The sequence below is a fragment of the Brassica napus genome, chromosome C6, assembly GCF_020379485.1.
Source record: "Brassica napus cultivar Da-Ae chromosome C6, Da-Ae, whole genome shotgun sequence".
In the NCBI taxonomy this organism is placed as follows: domain Eukaryota; kingdom Viridiplantae; phylum Streptophyta; class Magnoliopsida; order Brassicales; family Brassicaceae; genus Brassica; species Brassica napus.
The window spans coordinates 42,012,037-42,028,083 of record NC_063449.1 but is presented as its reverse complement, the minus strand read 5'-3'; the positions used below and the strand labels follow the sequence as shown (position 1 = coordinate 42,028,083).

Below are 16,047 nucleotides of genomic sequence, written 5' to 3'. Positions count from 1 at the left end.
TTTGTAAGACTGTTACCAAAATACATGAACATTATGCTTGGATAAAGTATCTTTAGACCATGATTAAAAGTTAACATCATCTTTTTATGTCGTCTTTCAGTTAGATAGCAATGAATTTTGCACATCTTTGAGATTGCGTCCGAGGATTGATGAAGCAAGAACAGAACCACTAGACAATCTAAAAGTGATTATCCAATCGGTGTTTTGGTCAATAATGTGAAGCATTTTATAAAAGATTATAAATGTAGTTTTATAAGGGTTTATAAATTAGAAGTTTGTAGAGACTTATAAAACATTGTTTATTCTTTATTACTTCTTATGGTTAATACAATGCTTTGATTTCCTGATGAATACAAACATTTGGTGACCCTAACACATACTGATCTTGATGACATGGATTTTAACAGTGTTGTACAATTAGTTCAACAAAGATATAAAATAAAAAAAATTTAATGGGAATAAGGATTTGTAGATTTACTTTTTGCAACATATGATATAGGAAAATAACACATGAAAGAAGATAAAAATGAAGAAAAAAGAAAGCTGAAAAGAAAATAAGAGTTTGTAAATCATTTATAAAACGGTTTGTTAAGTTTATAAGCTATTTATAAAGGTTTATAAATTATTTGTAAGAGTATCGAAACCATTTATAAAGGTTTATAGAACAATTAATAATGGCTATAAACCATTTATAGCTGTTTATAAAAAAATAATGAAATTTTATAAACAATTTATAAGGGGTATGTATACAATTTATATGGTTTATAGGTTTAGGAATCAGTTAGAAAGTCTCTTAAATAATTTATAAGAGTCTCTAATAATTAATGAAGACTTATAAAAATCATTTATAAGAGTTTGTAAAGTAATTTATAAGGGTTTATAAGGATATGTAAATAATTAATAAGAGTTTATAGATCATTTATAAAATTTTATTTATTTTTTTTATGAATTTTATAAACCTATTATAAAGGCTGATAAAACAGTTTATAAAGTATATAAACTATTTATAAATGTTTATTACAAAATTTATAAAAGTTTATAAATAATTCATAAGGGGAATGTATATAATTTATAAGGTTTATATAGGTATATACATGTTTATAAATCAATTGGAGGTCATTAAATCAATTATAAGAGCTATAACCATTTAGAAAGGCTTATAAAACAATTTATAAAGTATATAAACTATATATAAATGTTTATTACAAAAATTATAAATGTTTATAAATAATTTATAAGGGGTATGTATATAATTATAAGGTTTATATATGTATATACATGTTTAGAAATCAATTGGAAGTCTTTAAATCAATTATAAGAGTCTATAACCATTTAGAAATGCTTATTAAACAATCTATAAGAGTTAATAAAATAATTTTAAAGGGTTTATAAGGGTATGTAAATTATTTTCAAGGTTTATATAGGTATATACATGTTAAGAAATCAACTGGATGTATTTAAATCAATTATAAGAGTCTATAACCATTTAGAAAGTCTTATTAAACAAGGTGTTATAAAAGAAGTTCTTAAACAAGAGTTCATCGTATATATCTATAGAACAACATATAAACGTGTGAACATGAGAAGTCTTGTATTGTGTTATCCTATATTCTTTGTAAGACTGTTACCAAAATACATGAATATTATGCTTGGATAAGGTATCTTTACACGATTAAAAGTTAACATTATCTTTTTATTTCGTCAGGCAGTTAGATAGCAATGAATTTTGCACATCTTCGTGATTCATCTGAGGATTTATGAAGCTGGAACAGATCCACTAGACAATCCAAAAGTGATTATCCAATCGGTGTCTTGGTCAATAATGTGAAGCATTTTATAAAAGATTATAAATGTAGCTTTATATGGGTTTATAAATTTGTAAATTAGAGATTTGGGAGACTTATAAAACTTGTTTATTATTTGTTACATCTTTTGGTTAATACAATGTTTGGATTCTCTAAGGAATACAAACATTTGGTGACCCCAACGCATTCAGATCTTAATGACATAGATTTTGACAGTGTTGTACAATTAGTTCAACAAGGATATAAAAAGAAGAAAAGTTAATGGGAACAAAATTTTGTGGATTTACTTTTTGCAGTATATGATATAGAGCAATAACACATGAAAGAAGATAAAAGTGAAGAGAAAAGAAATTTAAAGGGCAAATAAGAGCTTATAAATCATTTACAAAAGTTTATAAAACATTTTTGTAAGTTTATAAGCGATTTATAAATGTTTATAAATTATTTGTAAGAGTCTCTAAGATCTATGGTTCACTTTCTCAGATCAACCAATGGGGGTAGATCTATGATTATTGATGAATGTAAATAATTTATAAATTTATAAACTATTTATAAAAGTTTATAAAAATGTTATGAAAGCATATATTCAATTTATAAGGGGTATTATAAGAGTTGTATAGGTTTATAAATCAATTAAAAGAGTCTATAACCATTTAGAAAGCTTTATAAAACAACTTATAATGGTATGTATAATAGTTTATAAGGGTTTATAAAGGTATATAAATAATTTATAAGAGTTTATAAAAATAATTTATAAAATTGATACACCATTATAAAATAATTTATAAGGGTATGTAAAATTATTTGTAGGAGTCTATAAACCATTTATAAAGACATATAAGATTTGTAAGTCCGACAAAGGAGGTTTCTTCGTTCGTGGAGCTGAAGCGGTGGGGTCTGAAGCGGTGGAGCATTGTTCGCTGTCCGAATGTGCCTCGGAATCTGCCACGTATCATCATCTCTTTATAAAACATGCACATGTTCTTTATTTTTATGAATTTAATCTTGTGTATCAAAGTGTTGGGCTTTAAGACGAAAGACTTGTGCCAATAATTTCAGTCCATGAGGCTTAAATGAAAAGAATGTTGACAAAAAAAAAGATTTATAAGGGTTTATAAAAGATTTTAATGGGTTTTGAAGAGTTTGTATAGGGTTTACAAAAAAATATAAAGGTTTTATAAGACTTTATCAAAAGATTTATAAATAGTTTAGAGAGTCTTTTTAAGCTGTTAGAGAAATATCTATTCAGCCAAAAAACATATCAGAAGAATCAGGTTAGTGGTATTTTGAAGTGTTACAACTTTTTATTTCATGAAATCAGGTGTAGAGTGTATGACAAAGCGTTGTAAGTATATTAAGAAATGAAGCATTGTTAAAAGATAGTTGCTTGTTACTAGTACTTAATCTGAAGGATGAATGCTTCTTGAGACATTAAGAAACATACATTCAGAAAGAAGTCATTATAGTCTTCTTTGAGTGTGAATTCAGCTGAATCAAACCGCCAAGCAAGAGGAGTAGAAGGCATCATCATCATAGAGCCATGGCGGATTGGGGAGCACCAAGTTGATGAGCTCTTCAAGCAATCAGTAGACTTGGGATATTTTATTTTGTTTTACAAGAATGTATAAATTGATTCATATAGGTTTATAAATAGATTTGTAATGCTTTATAAAATATCTACTGCAGTCTATAAGTTAATTATAAATATTTATAAACTAATTTATAAAGCTTTGTAAATCATTTGAATCTAGCTCCAATAGAGTTTGTACTTGCAAAACTCAGTTTTTGTTAGATGTTACTAACATGATCTGAGAATATCAAGGCTTTTCCATATTTCATTCTTCTATAAAAGAAACGATTGGAACCACACTCATTTACATGTCGAACTAATCTCTTCAACTATGCAACTCGTAAGAGAATCTACAATTGGTTTAGTATAAGAGATGTCTGAAGAAAATGAGAGAGAAGGATGTATAAAGAAGCCAACTCTGCAATTTTTATAAAGAGTTATAAATATTTAATTCTTTGATCATACAAACCACATTCTTGTTCAGAGTTCCTCTTGCTTCTTCAAACAGCTCACCAACCTCGTCGATCTTCAAAATCTGAGCGCAAGCCAATCACATGTTATTCATACGCATCATCACTCACTTCCAAAAACAAGATTCAAAAATAATATGCTTTGGTAACTCAACAAACTCATGCTCCATCTCCACTGCTTCTATAGATATTATACACAAACAAGACATAAAAAATGAATCTCATATAGTACCAAACAGAACATTACACTACCAAAACACCAACCTTCCACCTCATATACTGCACATACTAAACTTTGCTAGTCAAACTACAAATGGTATCATTGTATTACCTCAAGAAAGTGAGGTACTTGATATGCATATCATCACACATATTCTCCACATCATCCCTTAAATCCAAAAGCTCATACCACACCTTTGTAATTTCCTGCATCATTAACATATCAACCAAGAGAAGAAGAAATCATGGAATAATCTTAATCTTAAATTATTAATTTCTCATGATTTAAATATATGTTAAGTTCTATGTCTTTTGATTGCTAACAGATCAATAGTAAGATTCCAAAGGACCCAATTTATAAGGTCTTATAAATTTGAGATTTGAAAACTTCATGAGAAAAACTTCAAAACTTCGTCTTCCTTCCTAGAAATTGATCGAATATGATATACCAACCTACAATTACAGAAAGAGACGAAAATCACCATCTATTATCCTCTTACCATTGTTAGCGTTTCTTAGGTGTTGGGAGAGAGATCGTCTTGTTCGTTTGAGCTTGTAAATTATGTTAGCTTTGTGGAGAACTCGTCATTGGCGTGAGATCCATCATCTAGGGATTGGAATTGGAAAGGATGAGTTCACCTGAGCAGGCGAAGACATGAGCTGAGGCGAATCAAAGATGTCAATATACGGCGGTAAGAAGAGGCGTTTGATCACCAAAGGCTTAAGCTGCTCGACACGTTACGAGCTGCCGGAACCATCAGATCTTCACCAGACGAGCATGACGATGCAGCCGATGAGAACAACTATGGAGGTGGATATAACAATGGCGGATTGACGATTCTCGATGAGCATCAAGCTCAATTCGGCGGTGACGGACTCATAAGCGGAGGCGTTGGCCAGGTTGGAGACGATGATGAGTTCTCCATTTCTTTTGATTAGTTAGGGTACAATAGTCTTTTACCTATTAAAATTTTAATGGTAAAATTGAAAAGTGTAAAGTTGAAAAGTGGTATTAGGAAAGTGGTATTAGTGGCAATTCCCCAAAACTATATTAGTAGAAAGCATTATCTAATATATGTATAAATATTAAAATACAATATATATATATATATATGTTAATGTCATTTACATTTAATTATGTACAATATAAAATAGAAAAAGTGATTGTTTGGATTAATTAAATTTATTTATGTCTTCGTACCAATTTAATTATATATGTAATAGTTACTGACTTTTTAATTATTCAATATATGTTTATTATTTTATAAATATGTAAAAGAACATATAATACATAAAAATAATATATATAATGTTTGTTAACTTAGTATGTATATATTTTGATAAGTATTTAAATGGTTGACGGTCTAACTGATTCAACCCAAAAAAATCCATTAATCTAAAAGATTTTCTGATTTGATCTTCTGATTAGAGACAAAACATTTGTTTTGGCAACTTAAGCTTTCAACTAAAGGCTGCACCATGACTATTATTTGTTTCAGTAAAGAAAATGTAACTGGCGAAAATATTGAAATTGCATAACCATTCATGTATTCCACCTTTATGGAAGCTAACAGACAGATTTCTATTGCAAGTGAAGAAAGCATCTCTTTCTCTTTTGACCACATACATGACTTAGCTCATCAAAAGTACAATGACTTTTACAACTTAATATATAGTATAATAAGCTAAAATGATTAGTACCAGAGTTATGATAAAAGAGGAGAAGAAGGGGACATGTGGGTGATATGAGGTTGATGAGACGCATAAGTAAAGCAATAAAAGGAGAAAACTTCTTGGAGGGAACAAAAAAAATGCAATGGGTGTGAGAATAATTAAAGAGTAGATGTTCGGACATTTTGTTGCAGAATCTGAGCCTGAATCTTGCAAGTTGCGACCTCATCAATATCGCATGGTATTGTTAATTTCTGCATACTCCAAAAAACTACAAACGTACAATATTCTCTTAAGTTTGACTTATCTATCTCCGATCTCTCTGTTACTCTCTTTTTTTTTGTCGCTTCTTAATTCCACATCATCGTCCCATCTTCAACATATGTCATCTTCCCCCTTCATATATGAAGCATGTTGTTGCTCTTACTCCACATTAATGAATTGGAATGTGACACTTTCGTATAAGTTAAAGTGTTGGTTAGAACTATAAAATGGTACATGTTTATACTTCAAATCAAACTTTGCTTTTGAAAGTGAGACAATATGGCATGTACATTAAAGCATTAATTAATTAACCAAAGAGTGATACGTACGTAACTAACACGAGTTTAAGAATGTTGCATGGGACTAACAACAATTAATCTACAAATGGTTATTAATTAACGCAACAAAACTACATTAAATAGACTCGGAATCATCTCCTACTTTTTGTTAACTAACCTAATTTCTCTCTTGTTCATGGTGATGATCACACATTCACACTGTCCCCAACCCAAGAAAATCGAAAAAGTGTGGTTTCTTCTTCTCATTCATGCTCTCATCAAGCATCTCACACTTCCCCGTTTGGTTTGAATCACCGAATGTAGTGGCGACCTCTCGTGTCCTTGTAGAGTAGTCATCGATCATCATTTGGTTTTCAAACATTCCATGATCATAACCTGAAAGTTACAAAAAGAGAATATGTACAAAAACATACTTTAGGATAATTAAGAGTGCTTAAACCAAAACCAAATTAAGAATATATAGCCATATAGGACAAACTCAAACCTGTGAAGCAAGGAATTGGTAACATAAGGTGGCTCTGATCATTACCAACAAGGTGGATCAAATCTGACCTAGTAGGTTCAAAATCATTGCAAGAGTGAGCATTAGGGTTAACAAGTGGCTTATGAGTAATCATCGTCTTCCTCCTAGGGTAAACAGAAGACTGTTCTCTAAACTTGCGAGCCATTACAACATGCCAATGGTTCTTCACAGAATTATCAGTCCTTCCAGGGAAAAGCCTAGCTATCATCGCCCATTTGTTACCGTAAAGGTTATGAGCTTGCATTAGCCTCTCCTCTTCTTCCTCAGTGAAGGCTCTCCTGTTTATCCTCGGGTCCAGTTGGTTAAACCACCGTAGCCTACAACTCTTCCCTGCTCAACATTAACACCAAGAACGACATCAAGAACTTCAATCTTGAAAAGCTAATTATTAAGAGATAGTAGTTACTTACCGGATCTTCCTTGGAGCTTTTCTGCGATGAGGTTCCAGTTTTGTGGACCGTAGACCGCGACTAGTTCTTTAAGCTTAGCATCTTCAGCCGGTCTCCAGTGCCCCCTCGACACCGAAGCTTTTAACGAGTGTCTACAGCTTCCACCGTCTCTCCTCTCTTTCTTGCTGCTGGTACTGCAGTTACATCGATTAGGGTTTTTCATCTCTTCTTCTCCATGACTTGCGTGGTAGTAGTGACCTTTATGCTGATCGTTGTTGACGTTTAAAGAGAAATACGCGATCTGATCCATCCGTCGATGATGATCTTTCGACATGAAAATGTTGTTGTTGTTGGTTAGTGGATGAGAAGAAGACGGGAAGTGAGGTGTAATGGAGGGAAATGACACGTTAGTATACGCTATCTCCATCCCCATTGGAGGACAAGATGTGATGATATTAAATATGAGTTGTTATACTATTTGATATTATTACGTATGGCTCTAAGCTATGTGCGTGTATGTATATGTCATGACCGTGTTTTCTGACAAAATGCTGTTATACAACTGTTAAAAGGTCTATGGACTGTCACGGACTGATTTGATAGCTGATGCATATTTCTATTTAGCCATTAAAATAGATTCAACAGGTCCAACATTCTAGATATTTGGTTTAATATAGTGTAATCATACTACCACACCTAAGTTATAAGCAACCATTATCCAAAAGAAGAATTTAGCAAAGCTGTATAATCTACCATTTACATTCAAAGCTGATAAACGTCGTCACATTATTAACTATCGCTGGAAATTTGGTCAAAAAAGGAAAAAAGCCATAAATGTGAAACCTTATATATAGAGATTAAAAACATGGTGGGAGAGAGAAAGAGTGAAGGGCAGGGAACACGTTTCCTACGTTGTGAGCAGTGAGATATGTTTGAAAAAGTGAAAGAGATAATGAAAAGTTGTTAAACATCCGTAAAACTCTTTTTCCAGCTCCACTCTACTTTTTGTTGTTGTTGTTGTTGTCCCATACATAACACCAATGTTTACTATTAGGATTGCTTGCCGGACATAATGTAGGTTTAGTTCTTGTAAACCAACTTGGTTAATTAACTGATTGAACCATTATAATCTGATCTCTAGTTTATTTAAAGTGTAATCTATGTAGAAAACCGGTTAGTTTGATCTCACTTGTGAGGAGGAAGAAACAAACACGTCGAAGAAACACAAGTTCCTTCTCTTTATGGTCTCTCCACTTTCTTTTTCCCGGCTTCTATGGATCTTTGTTTTCTCACTTTTTTCTTCCGGCTTTTCCAAATTTCACTGAAGTGCCATTTACAAATAACATACATTGATTTGTTTCCATGGCTTTTCAGCAAAATAAAAATATATATACAATTTGTAGTAACTTTTTCTTCTATTTGGTGCTTTTGTTGCTGTCGTTGGTTGATAAAGAAAAGTAGAAAACACTATTAAGGAAGAAACAAAACTGAATTAGTATTAACTTTAACTAACTGCCCAAAAAGGCTCAAAACACATTTGATTGGACTCTTGTGTCTCTTTTAAGTTCTAACCACAACCATCATTCCCAAGCACACTGCACCTATCCTTTCAGTAACCCCCACCTCTTCTCGCTCTCTCTCTTTGGAATGTTTGACATATTTTGGGTTTATAGAAAACTTATAAAACCCTTTCTTTTACTTGCGGGTGTCTCCATAATGTGAATGTGATGATGGTCAGAAAATAATGTAGTCTGGTTTTCTTATAGAGATCACTAGAAAAATTGTTTCCAAATCAGTCTACCAATTAACGATTTTTACATTAACTACTCAACCATCTATTGCATACGTCGCTGCAATACTTCCATTTGTAAGGGGTTGTTTAAGAACTTGATTCCAAGAAATTCCCCTGCAATATGAATATTCATCACATCACAGTGCAAAAAACTAAAATAAAGAAAATTAACTTTCTGAATTAGTCGTGCACAGAGACTTGATATTTGCACATGGTGTGGTAAGCAGTGAAAGTCAAATAAAACTAAAGAAAATAGGTGAGACTTTAAATCTAAAGTATATGTTTTCTTTTTTTTTTGAACAAAAGTATATGTTTTCTTTTTTTTTTGAACAAAAGTATATGTTTTCTTATTTGACCATAAAGTTAAATTGGCAGAGGAATACATTAAATATTGGGATAATCTTTCCTCAGGTTCAGAATGGTTGCAGGTTTGTACGGTCCATCTGCAGAGATTATTAACTGAACACGTCCTATGCTCTTTCCGATATTTTTTTCTTGGTCAATAACTTTAAATAATACATCAAATTCGTATCATAAAAGAGATAATAATATGGATAGTTACCTTTTGTCAAAGAGACTAACTACCTTATTGACATTATCATTATCACTTTAGCAGAGTGGGGAATATCATACTCAGACACGCAATTTGCACCTTCTCTACTTTTATTTCCCTTTTCAAGTCAATTGTATTATTATTAATATTTCACAACATTTATTAGAATTAACAAGATGTTTTCACCTATGTTCGCTCATTGGTAACTGGTAAGCCATGGGAATAACTTCTTTTTTTTTTTTTGTTAAAATGTTGTGATATTATAACCGATTTTCAAGTTTTACGGAGTTGTGGTGATCCCATTTATTACAAGAAAGAAAATATTAGACAGGAGAGAGTGAGAAAGAAAAGAAAAGCCATTGAACCCAAATGGAAGAGCCTCTAGAGAAGTAGTTCCATATCCTTTTAAGTTGAAAGACCTCCTGAAACTCCTCCAGCTTATGAATCCCCAGTCCCCCTTCCTGTTTTGGCTTGCATATACTTTCCCAGCTTACTCTAGCTCCTTGTGCCGATGAGGTTCTGTTTCCCCAAAGGAAGGCCGAGCAAAGAGAATCAATTTTCGCATAGAACCGCTTGGGAAGGTCAAAGACGGAGCTCCAAAAGTTCACCATTCCATAGATAACAGAGACAACCATTCTTACTTTACCAGCGAACGAAAGGCTTTTTACCGTCCAAGTAGTAAGCTTTGATGCCACTCTCTCAAGAAACGGCTAAAGGGTAGCAAAGCTGATTCTGTTAGGGTCCAGCGGTAGGCCGAGATACCTAGTGGGGAACGAGCCTCTCTTGAAGCCAGCCAAATCACTAATCACCGCAGCTTCTATCTGAGAATAACCTCCGAAGAAGATCTTTGTTTTGGCTGGATTAATCTCCAAGCCTGTCCAGCTTTTAAACTGCGCCATCACCTCTTTGACTCCAGAGACTGAGTGGAAAGATCCGCCAGAGAAGACTAGTAGATCATCAGCAAACATTAGGTGAGTTACCCTCGGCGTGAGACACAGCGGGTGGAGAGACATACCTCCTTCATCAACTACTTTAATCAACAGTTTGGACAGCACTTCCATGATCATAATAAATAGATAGGGGGAGATCGAGTCACCCTGTCTCAGACCTTTCTGCCCCGGGAAGAATCCTGCGAGTTCACCATTGATTGCAATAGAAAACCGTGGAGAAGAGATGCATTCCCTGATCCAAGTTGTGAAGAGAGTCGGGAAGTTTTGAGCCTCCAGCAGCTTAATGACAAAGCCCCAGCAGACTGTATCAAAAGCTTTCCTTATGTCCACTTTGAGCATGCAACTCTTAGGGCAATGATCCGAGTTGTAGCTCCTTATTAATTCAGACGCCAAGAGAACGTTGTCCCCTAAGCTACGGCCTTTAAGAAAGACTGTTTGGTTGGGACTTACACACAGCTGCAAGATTGGCTTCAATCTATTGGCGATGATCTTAGTGATCAGCTTGTACACGATGTTACAACAACTTATTGGTCTATAATCCCCCAGCTTGCAGGCTTCAGGCGATTTAGGGATCAGGCAGATAGCTGTTGTATTAAGGTCCCTCAACAAGCGACCATTTCTGAAAAACACAGCAACCGCTGCAATAACGTCATTTCCCACAGTCTCCCACGATGCCCTGAGGAATCCTACGCAGTAACCATCTGGCCCCGGACTTTTGTTGAGTGGCATTGAGAAAAGGGTGGCCTTGATCTCAGCAGCACCAACCTCTCGAGTTAAGTAAGCCTGGTGGAGATCCGAGCATCTAAAGTCCAACAGGCTGCAAAGAGAATCAACGTCCACTGGAGATGAGGGCATATCTGTATGACCCAAGATTCACTGGAAATAAGCCACAGAATGCTCTTTAATTGCTGATGTCGTTCCAAAAAAATTGTTGTCTTCATCCTGGAGGTAGTGAATGTGATTCTGAGTTACCCTTTGATTCACTGTCTTATGGTAAAAGGTCATATTTCTGTCTCCCACATCTGCCCGTCTGACCCTCGACCTCTGCCTATAAAACTTTTGCTCTGCCGTGAACAATTTGTTTAGTGTGTCTCTCTCTATGCTCCTCAACAGCAGTTGCTCTATCAGGGCTCGTAAGGAGTGCTCGCTGTAAACCCTCCACTTTTGCTCCCTGCTGTTTAACCCTTTCAGAGATGCCACTGTAATGCCTTTTGTTAAGCCCCCTCAAATCTTTTTTCAGACACTTCATTGATCTCATCAGCTTAATTTGAGCAGTACCCACTATAGACTCTGGATGCCAAGCATTGTCTACAGTCACTAGGAACTCAGGGTTGTCGATGATGTGATGGTAGAACTTGAAAGGCTTGCGGATCCGACTCCTAACGGATGGAGTTCTAAACAGGCATGGCGCGTGGTCAGACTGATCCGGCTCCAAATATTCTGCAAACGAGTCCGGAAAAGAGTTTTCCCAAGCCTGATTGATGAGGGAGTGATCTATCTTCTTAGAGATAGGGTTATCCTCTTGATTGTTCCACCACGTGAAGGGAGAACCTTTTGCCTGCGCCTCAAAGATCTCAGCCTCCTGAAGTACCGTGTTCATGTCATCCATCCCCGCAACGTCAATAATGGAATGGGGGTAACTAGAATGATTGCTAGCCATGGGAATAACTTGTTTTTGTGGTGAAGGTTTTCAATTATTGTAAAGGGGGGGGGGGGGGGGGGGTTTAGAATTATTGGAATTAAATTTCAGTTTTAAATGATGAACACAAACGTTGCGTAAGAAAACAAAATCTCGGAAATCAAAGATGCATTGGATCCAATTCACATGAACAGAAAAAAAAATACGTTTCAAGTTTACTGTGGTTAACATGTTCGACCCCACGAACCGATTTTGGCGTACGATGTCGCACAAACAGGACGTCCATGCTACTCATTTTACTATAGCCACACACATTGCTCAATTATATATTGACCCAGTTCGGAGCACATAGTGACATAGCCAATAGTAGCTAGTTTAATAGGCTTGCATGCTCTGGGTCCTGATAGGCATAAAGCCTCTTCAATACAATAATAAAACTCACTACGGTTCTCTTTTTTTGTCAGCATTCACTATGATTCACTTATATTGTTGTTTACAATATTTTTTATTTTATATAAGAGGAAGATTTTGTTTCAAAATAAAATAATATATATATATATATATATATATATAAGAGGAAGATTCCAAATCAAAACGTACTACTTGGTGGGGTGATTGGGGATCATGGGATTTTTTTATCAAAGAGTTATGCATTCATACTAAACGAGCTACTCAGTAGTTAATTCGGAACAATGTTTGCCAAAGCGGCTTTTGCAAGAGCAGCTGCAGAACAATTTGCAGTGGGACGGACAAAATTAAACAATCATAAAGAGAAGAGAGTAGCAAGGTTTCTTATATCAACAAGAAGACCTTTAATCTCATTCAAATCCGACCCATTTCAAAGCACATAGTGACATAGCCAATAGTAGCTAGCTTAATAGGCTTGCATGCTTGGGGTCCGGATAGGCATAAAGCCTCATCAATATAGTAATAAACTAGGTTTTTTTTTAATTGAAAATTTATAAAATTCGTTTTCTTGGTTTTAACTCTATTGTTGTTTGACAATATATTGTATTTAGTTTTATACAAGAGGAAGATCCCATATCACAATATATTCCAAATAATTTTTGAAAATTTAAATTTTAGGTTTTCTTTTTGAAAATATAAAGTTTATGTAATATAATTTAGGAAATATTACTATAATAACACTAATTCGTCTTTTTATTACTAGATTAGCTTATAATTTTTTTTAGTTAGTAGACTGTTTTTCATACTCATAATACCATTCATTTCTTTGTTAACAAAAAACATATTTACCAAAAATGTCATTATTAATTTTTGCCACGTTATCAAAAATCTGCCACAAATGAATAAGTTTGCCGAATAAAATTTGTGATATGATATAGCAGTTTTTCTAGTCTCTAGCAGATTTATTACCTACCGTAAACTTATCAAAACACACTAAAAATGGTTAAAGACTTTTAGGAATAAGTCCACCATACGTTACAGTAGATTTATTTACATTGGCAGATTTCTTTTCCGCTGGCAGTTTTATATGGAAGATTTTTATTGTATGATAGCAGATTTTTAATATGTGGAATACTTTCACACAGCAAAAAAAAAAGTTTCTGGTAGATTTTCTTAAAGTTCGGCAGATTATTTTGTTTTCGAGGTGGCAGACATGTTTTATTTGTTTATAAACGGTAATATGAACTTTGTGATGAAGAAAATGGAATTCATTGATTCCCAAAATAAATAAAAAAATCGAATGACAGAGACTAACCTTTGATTGCACGAATGGATGAATTAAACTGATTGAAGCGGATATGAGCTTATAATAGTGTAGAAATCAACGAGAATAAGTGATGAAAGGCTTGAGATTCGACGAAACTGTGAATTTCAGAAAGGGGATTTAGGGTTCGTCGACTGGGTTTCAGATTCATTTTTCCTATGTGAATCGAATGTTTTAATGGTAGAGTAGAGGGGGGACATGACCGAATCGATGAGGAATCATGTTAAAAAGAAAGATGAGACGGTAATAGGAGGGAGTTTTGCTATCCGTGCTGCTGCTGGTACGGTTGTGACGTTGAATTGGCGGACGTGAAGAGCAAGATGTTGATTCATGTTTGTCAAGAAGATGCTCAAAGCATGACCTGGAGCAAGTGTGATTCTTGTACTAGCACAATCGAACTTGTCGAGGTAAACGTCAATAGAGTCGTTTCCTTGTTTTAAGCTTACTAACTCTGATAAAGGGTCGTCGAAAAGCTCACTAAAGCGCTCTGATATTGCAGGAACATATTCTGGCCATAATGGGAACATGTTATAACGGTTGGCCATATATGCATGGTGCCATTGTAGAGCTTTGCCTGTCATATGGAGAGAGGCGAGACGAACCTTCAGTTCTGGTGGGGTGCTATCAATAGAGAAGAATTGCTCACAACGATAAATCCATTCTCAGAGTTCAGAACCATCAAACATTGGGAATCCAAATTTTGTTAGCCGTGTAGACAAGCTATTGGGGATATTCTGGTGTTGGTTCTGGTTTCGTTGATCTTTAGTTGCGCTCTGTTCTGTTGCTAGACGGTCTGGTGGTTCTCGTCGGTGCTCTGTTCCTGCTGCGGTAAGATCAGATGATGTTTGTTCTTCATGTTGTTTCCCTTCGCGTTGATTAATGGGTTGGGAGTTAGCAAAATATTTCTCTAATGTCTCTCTGAGAGCCGAGATTTCTCCACCGAGATCCTTGCGAATCTTTTCACTTTGTTGAGTTTGTGAAGTACGCAAATCTTCAATTTGTTTGTTCATCTCGTTTAACATGGTGGTTTGTCTGGTGTCCATAGCTTGGTCCTAAGGTTTGATTGCTCTGATACCACTGAGACGGTAATAGGAGGATAGATTCCTGAACTAGAAACCCTACTTGTGGATTTGAAGAATGGGGATACACAAACCTAAAAGATGATCGTTGGGAAGAAAGATCTTCTTAGACGTTATGTGTTTCTAAGCGAGACTTGAGTAAAGCTCTTGCTAGATAACTTGAGAGATAAGTAAGATAGGAAAAATAGTTTATTGAATTGTGTTGTTCTTGGCTATCGTAAGAACTACATATATAGTAAAGCTAAAACAAAGATAAGGCTGAAGTTAATCCTTATCATAAAAGTAATAGGAATCATAAACTAACTTGATAATGATAAAACTAAAACCAAACAAAAACCGTTAAAACCGGTAGTGACGTGTCTTGTCCTACGTAGCATGGAATCGTTGGTGGTCATGCGTTTCGTGCTTCCGAAGCGGAACCGGAAACGGAATCGCTCGGAATCGTCATGGAATCACGTTTCGGATAGTGAGACGTTTGGAACCGTAATGGAAGCACGCGATTCCGGATTGGAAGCGTCGATGGATAGTTGACGGAAGCGTCGATGGATATATGTTCAAAAAACTGAAAATTATTTTGGGCTTTTAAATTTTGATTTGTTTTGTGAATATGTGATCCAATTAGCCCATTATAATAACAAAACCCTAGTTACCAAATAAGCTAAAAAGATTAAAACTCTTGAAATTCAGTTACCGTACGAAGCAGTTCTGATATTTCTTCAAGTTCAACATTTTATCCAGATTCTGAGAGAAGAGAAGCAAAGGTACGTAACTCATATATATATAAATACTCAGTTATTGTGCTTTGTTTGATGTGTTGTCACTTGTTTGTCTTTTATGCATGTGGTTTGCATATTCTATTGTTTGATCGTGAGTGTATTAAAGTCATGGCTGCACTTTTCTGGTTTTCAATTTCAGTGCAAGGAATATTTTAAATATGGTATTATTATAAGTTGCTTTGTGTACGTAGCTTTGTGTGATATTGTTGTAGTCTTTTGCAATTTTATGTTTCATATTTGTATTATGTTTGGTAAATTAAGATATTATATATTAGTATTCATATAACTTTTTCACAGGACTAATGTCTCAAGATCC

At 34.5% G+C, this 16,047-nt stretch overlaps 1 protein-coding gene across 1 annotated transcript; it reads right to left on the bottom strand.

Moving 5' to 3' along the window:
• Positions 1–6,286: 6,286 nt before the first annotated feature.
• Positions 6,287–7,682, bottom strand: LOC106403571 (transcription factor MYB105). The gene is made up of 3 exons (XM_013844387.3): positions 7,232–7,682; positions 6,783–7,151; positions 6,287–6,673 (listed from the first exon to the last, which is right to left on the bottom strand). Exons 1-3 carry the CDS (start codon positions 7,641–7,643, stop codon positions 6,492–6,494), a joined length of 963 nt encoding a protein of 320 aa, XP_013699841.2. The 5' UTR covers positions 7,644–7,682; the 3' UTR covers positions 6,287–6,491.
• Positions 7,683–16,047: the final 8,365 nt, after the last annotated feature.